Source organism: Dipteris shenzhenensis, chromosome 8, assembly GCF_047967505.1.
Source record: "Dipteris shenzhenensis isolate YYH24624 ecotype China chromosome 8, Dip_SZ_1.0, whole genome shotgun sequence".
Taxonomy (NCBI): domain Eukaryota; kingdom Viridiplantae; phylum Streptophyta; class Polypodiopsida; order Gleicheniales; family Dipteridaceae; genus Dipteris; species Dipteris shenzhenensis.
Window position 1 is genome coordinate 40,362,610 of NC_141603.1, and position 6,485 is coordinate 40,369,094.

General features: G+C 46.0%; 1 protein-coding gene across 1 annotated transcript; it reads right to left on the reverse strand.

The window, feature by feature from the left end:
* Nucleotides 1-924: 924 nt before the first annotated feature.
* LOC147899498 (pentatricopeptide repeat-containing protein At3g02330, mitochondrial-like) lies at nt 925-6,078 on the reverse strand. The gene is made up of 2 exons (XM_087378079.1): nt 5,785-6,078; nt 925-5,695 (listed from the first exon to the last, which is right to left on the reverse strand). The coding sequence occupies exons 1-2, from the start codon at nt 6,025-6,027 to the stop codon at nt 1,937-1,939; spliced, it is 4,002 nt and encodes a 1,333-aa protein (XP_087234205.1). The 5' UTR covers nt 6,028-6,078; the 3' UTR covers nt 925-1,936.
* Between the last annotated feature and the right edge of the window lie 407 nt (nt 6,079-6,485).

Here is a 6,485-nt window from a genome sequence, read left to right on the forward strand (position 1 = left end):
CTTCCTCTCCCTTCCTTGCTGTTTTGAGTCTTCTCCCCTACCAGAGGAGCTTCATTCTAAAGATGGCAGATTTCTGCAACCTCCCTCTTACTAGTTGAAGTCGATTTTGGAGCTTTCTTCACGACAGTTCTCCCCCCCTTGGTGTTTCCTGCTGCTGGCATGCTTCCTAGACATGGACGCCTCCATTCTGGATCATTTCTTGAGGTTTTCTTGACTTTCTTCGTGCCAAAAGTCTTCCTTTCTTGCATCTGAGGCCATATTCTTGGACGCCTGACTTCTAGCTCCTGTCTGGTGCAAGGCCCCTTAAGAGCTGAGGTGTTGATGGGCTAGAATCTTCATTCTGGTGGACGCAATTATGGCGGAGCTATTTCAGCTTTCTTTCTTGATCTTTTCTGGTGCTAGAAGTCAGTCATAGGCAGCTTCCTCCTACCAGAGTCTACTGTCTACTGTTCAACCAACTTCTGGGGATGTTTCAGGCTGAAACAGGCTCTTTCTGTTGACTGGATTCTTATCTTCTCTTTCTACTCTATGCTACTGTCATTCTTGCTGAGATTCTGAAAGGTTGGATGCCCTGCCATTGGCCCGGAAGAGGATTGGGGCACTGGTTGTGATAATCTCTTTCTAGGGGTGCAGTGACAAGCCTTAGGCTCAGTAATGGCTTTGATCTGTGAATGCATTGCTTGGCATGCTGTCGGGTTGTTCTACTTGTGTTATGCATGGCTGTTGAAGAGAACCAAGAGAATAGCACTGAGAGTTGATCACGGACACAACCACAGGTTGGCATTACACTAGGTTGCACCTACGGGTGAGCTCTTGAAGGGAGTCCCTTGTATTTAAGCTAACCAGTAATTAAATAAATACCGCAAGGGGCGCCGAGTGTTGAGGTCAACACGTGTCACTTTGCATGCTTTTGAGTAGGGGCATTCTAGCCTCCCTTGTTTTGAATGGTTCATTGATGCTATGCTGTGAAGTTACATGCTCTAAGTTTTGCTTGTGGGCAATGGCAATGGTTCAAGTTGGCTGTATTTCAGATTTGTGAGATAATAGTGTCAGTTACACTGCCCTTTGTCAGTCAACGGCCGCTTACAGGCCTCCGTTAACCAACTCCAAGATTCTCACCCCAAAGTTACCACTGGGATGGATAGTGGATCCTTGATCCCACATAAACATGTATATCTGATATCATCACCTGAAAAGAAAAGGATAGCTTAGTGTTTGGGCCATGACACCTGCCATTTTCTGTTGCGATGGCACCTAGAAGATAGGAACTAGGAAAAGCTTACTTTGAGAAAGCCATCTAGATTCTTTGAAGTAGGAGAGCTGCCTGCCACGTCTGTCCTAGACGTGCATTCTATCATGAAGAAGATGCATATCAAAACGGTGAAGCTTGAATTGGATCTGCAACTCTCAATCTGTTTTCCATCCCTATTTGCTTCTATCCCGTAAGTACCTCAGGTTGTCAACCCTTTTTTGTTCAGCTGAAGCGCATCCTTGAGAGATTGCTCGAGAAACTACATTGAGTAATGGATAGTGAACGTAACCTTTCCAATTCAGAAAGGGTATTAGATATTTCCATGTCTTCCATAGAGCTTCCACAATTCTGGTAGCATGATTCATTGCCAAGGTTTTCTGCTCTTAGATGTATCAATTAGCATACTGCGATACGCAGCTTCTCATAGTGCCCGCATAACCTACCTTCCTCTTGTATCAACGGACATGTCCTGTGACATCCAATGAAAATATGATGCCATTCGTTTCCTGCTTACTTTCAGGAGGGACATGTGACACCCAATAACAATCTGATGCCATACCCTTCCCTGCTCATTTTCAGGGAAAGATATTCTAGCTTTGCAAGTATATTCTAGCAAGCAATGTGTTGAATCCCCACCAAAAATGAATGCGCTATACTGCCATAAGTTCAACTCTGTTCTGACTCCTATGCTTCTTGTTCCACTCTCACTACCTCCAACTTCTTCTCATCCTCCAGCATGTGAGCATCTGCATAAATATTAGACATCAAGACATATGCTGCAGAATCTTTTTCATCCAATTGCACTGCATTTTTGAAGGCCTGTCTTCCTAGTTCCACATTACCCCACTTCCGACAAGCACCCAACACGGTATGCCAGACCACAGGATTAGGATGGAAAGGCATTTCCTTCACCATCGCTTCTGCTTCATCTAATTGGCCTGCACGGCCAAGGAGATCAACCAAGCAAATGTGGTGCTCAATCGTTGGACTGATGCCATAATCTTTGCTCATGGCCTTAAAGTATGTCTGGCCGTTATCCACAAGACCCGAGTGACTACATACAGTAAGAAGAACAACAAACGTGACCCCACCTGGCTTTATCCCTTCTCCCTGCATTCTCTCAAGCAGTCGGAAAACAATTTCACTTTCTCCTAGCTGAGCATATCCAGCAATTAATGCATTCCATGAGACCTCATTTCGAACTGGAAGCTTGTCAAACGCTTCCCGTGCTTCTGCAAGCGAGCCACATTTGGAGTACATATCAACCAAGGTGTTGCCAACAAAAAGATCTCCTTCCAAGTCCTCTATGGCAATCTCAGCATGTATTTCTCGACCCTTGTCTATGGCTCCTATGGATCCACAAGCTTTCAAGCTCCCTACAAATGTGATAGCATCCAGACAAAAACCCTCCAATTTCATCTGTTGGAAACAGCTCAAAGCTTCTTCACCAAGCCCGTGTTCAGCATATCCTGTGATTAGTGCATTCCATGAGACCTCATTTCGCACTGGAAGATTCTCAAACGCTTCCCGTGCTATTCCAAGCAAACCAAATTTGGCATACATATCGATTAAGGTGCTACCAACAAAAAGATCTCTTTCTAACCCCTTCCTGGCAATGTCAGAGTGTATTTCTCTGCCCTTTTCTATAACCCCTATGCTGCCACAAGCTTTCAAGCTGCAAGCAAATGTGACCGCATCCAGAGGAACACCCTCCAACTGCATTTGTTCAAAACAGTTCAGAGCTTCCTCACCAAGCCCATGGTCAGCATATCCTGCAATTAGTGCATTCCATGAGACCGCATTTCGAGCTGGAAGCTTGTCAAACACTTCCTGTGAATTTGCAAGTGAGCCCCATTTAGCATACGTATCCACCAAGGTGTTGCCAACAAATTGGTCTCTTTCCAATCCCTTTCTGGCAATCTCATCATGTATTTCTCGGCCCTTGTCTATGGCTCCTATGCTACCACAAGCTTTCAAGCAGCAAACAAATGTGACAGCATCGGGAGAGACACCTTCCAACTGCATCTGTTTTAAACAGGTTAGCGAGTTCTCATGAAAACCATGTTCGGTATATCCTGCAATTAGTATGTTCCATGAGACCGCATCTCGAACTGGCAGCTTGTCAAACAATTCCTGTGCCTTTGCAAGTGAGCCACATTTGGCATACATATCAACCAAAGTGTTGCCAACAAAGAGATCGCTTTCTAAACCCTTTCTGCCTATCTCAGCATGTATTGCTCGGCCCTCATTTATTGCTCCTATGCTGCCGCAAGCTTTCAAGCTGCAAACAAATGTGACAGCATCCGGAGAGACACCCTGCAGTTGCATCTGATCAAAACAGTTAAGTGCTTCCTCAGCAAGACCATGCTCCGCATATCCTACAATTAGTGAAGTCCAGGAGACCTCATTTCCGACTGGAAGCTTGTCGAACGCTTCCCTTGCTTTCGCAAACAAGCCACATTTGGCATACATATCGACCAATGCATTGCAAAGATCTCTTTCCAACCCTTTTCTGGAAATCTCAGCATGTATTTCTTGGCCCTTGTGTGTGGCTCCTATGCTGCCACAAACTTTCAAGCTGAAAGCAAAAGTGACAGCATCCGGAGAGACCCCCTCCAATTGCATCCGTTCGAAAGAGTCCAAAGCTTCTTTACTGAATCCATGCTCAGCATACCCTGCAATTAGAGCATTCCATGAGACAACATCTCGAACTGGCAGCTTGTCAAACACTTCCCGTGCTTGTGCAACCAAGCCACATTTAGCGTACATATCAACAAGAGTGTTGCCAACGAAAAGATCTCTTTCAAACCCCTTTCTAAAAAGGTCAGCATGTATTTCTCGGCCCTTGTCTATGGCTCCTGAGATGCCACAAGCTTTCAAGCTGCAAACATATGTGAAAGCATCTGGAGAAATGTCCTCCGCTTGCATATGCTGGAAACAGTTCAGTGCTTTCTCACCAAGACCATGTTCAGCATATCCTGCAATTAGTATGTTCCATGAGACAACATCTCGAACCAGCAGCTTGTCAAACACTTCCTGTGCTTTTGCAAGCAAGCCACATTTGGCATACATATCGACCAAGGTGCTGCCAATAGAAAGATCTCTTTCCAAGTCCTTCCTTGCAACCTCAGCATGTATTTCTTGGCCCTTGTCTACAGCTGCAAGGTTGACAGAAGCTTTCAAGCCACAAACAAATGTGAAAGCATTTGGCGAGATACCCTCAAGCTGCATTTGTCCTAAATAGTTCAGAGCTTCCTGACTAAGCCCATGCTCAATGCATCCGGCAATTAATGCATTCCATGAGACCTCGCTTTGAAGTGGAAGCTTGTCAAAAGCTTCACGTGCTTCTGCAAGTGAGCCACATTTGGCATACATATCCACCAAGATGTTGCCAACAAAAAGATCTCTTTCCAAACCCAATCTAGCAATCTTCACATGTACTGCTCGGCCCTTGTCTATGCATCCTATGCTGCCACAAGCTTTCAAGCTGCAAGCAAATGTGACAGCATCCGGAGATATGCCCAATGATTGCATCTGTTCGAAACAGTCCAGCGCTTCCTCACCAAGACCTTGCTCCGCATATCCTGCAATTAGTGCCGTCCATGAGACCTCATCTCGAAATGGAAGCTTCTCAAACCCTTCTCTTGCTCTTGCAAGTGAGCCACATTTGGCATACATATCGACCAAAGTGTTGCCAACAAAAAGATCCCTTTCCAACCCTTTTCTGGCAATCTCAGCATGTACTTCTCGGCCTCTTTCCGCATCTTTCAATTTAGCACATGCCTTCAGTAGGGCCACAAAGGTGTAGTTATTTGGATGTACAGAATCGCTTTGCATTTTCTGGTACAGGTTGAGGGCATGCTGTGATTCCCCACATTCAATATAACCCGTTATGAGAGAAGTCCAAGAATACACATTCCGATCAGCCAGCCTGTTAAAAGCCTGCTGAGCATCGTACATGCTTCCAACTTGTACCAGCATTGGCACTAGGTAGTTCCCAAGAGCTCTGTGATCTTCCAGCCCACTTCTGCACATGTAGGAATGCAAGAGCTTGGTATACACTAGATTTTTCATTTTTCTGCACTTATGCAAAATGCATGTAAAGTTCTCAACTGACGGCAGGTGAGACATCCGTTCCAAAAGAGAGAGTACCTCATCTAAGCTAAGCGTCTCCCAGTCAATCTTGTCTCCAAGTTCCTTTGCTTTAGATGCATTCAGCTCTACACTAGACCTAAAGGCATCTTTGCCACACTCTTTCACCAAGACACGGTCTTCAGAGTATGACCAAGCCTGGCCACTGGAGGCTTTTGCCCTATACATTCCCTTATTTTTGCACTCTTCTTTCTCGAGCATGTTTTTAACCCAAGCTGGATTGTACCAGTCGTCTATCCAGAGCGACTCCATGGTGAATTTGTGCTTGAAATCTGGAGTTGTTGGGTTGGTCTGTTAAGATACACACCAGATTCGTCAGACTAGCCAATCTACAGCTTTAGCGGCGCAAACTCTTCAAGTCAGGCTCGTCGTGCGCTTACTTTGCTTTTCCGTTTGTCCCACCACTTGGAGGGATCCGTGAAGTACTCCTTCCATAAGCGCTCGGTACGTAAGGTACCTGGACATGAACATTTTGAAATAATTCGAGAAGAGCAAGCCGAAGAAACCGCTCGAGTGCCGCCCCGGGGCTCGAGAGGAGCCTCGGAGGAAGTCGATAGACTGCGCAGATGAGCTGCGAGGCGCTGCAATGGCGAGCGGTGAGGCAATGTATGACAGAGCTGCATGGTTTCGCGCGGCAGCCATGACAAGTATGAGAAAGTTCTATGCCTCTTCCTCTATGATGGACCTTAAACTCACGTACGTAAGGCTGGTTTCACACAGATCCACCTCCCGCTCACTTGGGCACTATGGTATTTCACACACAACTCATTTGGGCACTATGGTATTTCACACACGAGCCGACATGAGAGCAAATTCCACCAACTGAATTGGATGAGAGACAACCGGATATTGGATGAGAGAGCAGATGGGGCCTCAAACACAGAGTACTTTTTGGTTGTCCGTACCTTGGGCGGCTTGCCTAGGCTGGATGGAAAAATATCCAACGAAGAAGAAGTTCCACCAATGAATTTGTGCTATCAAAGTTGAACGCCCCTTCACGCCGCCTTGTCCGCCCGTGTGTGAAACCAACGTTAGAGGCTCAGTTGACACCACCGTGATGCCCGACTTGCAAAACAAGGCG

Coding starts and splice junctions, on each gene's coding strand:
- LOC147899498 (XM_087378079.1), bottom strand. CDS start 6,027: ATGCAGCTCTGTCATACATTGCCTCACCGCTCGCCATTGCAGCGCCTC. Junction 5,696..5,784: donor GGGACAAACGGAAAAGCAAA/GTAAGCGCACGA, acceptor GTATCTTAACAG/ACCAACCCAACAACTCCAGA.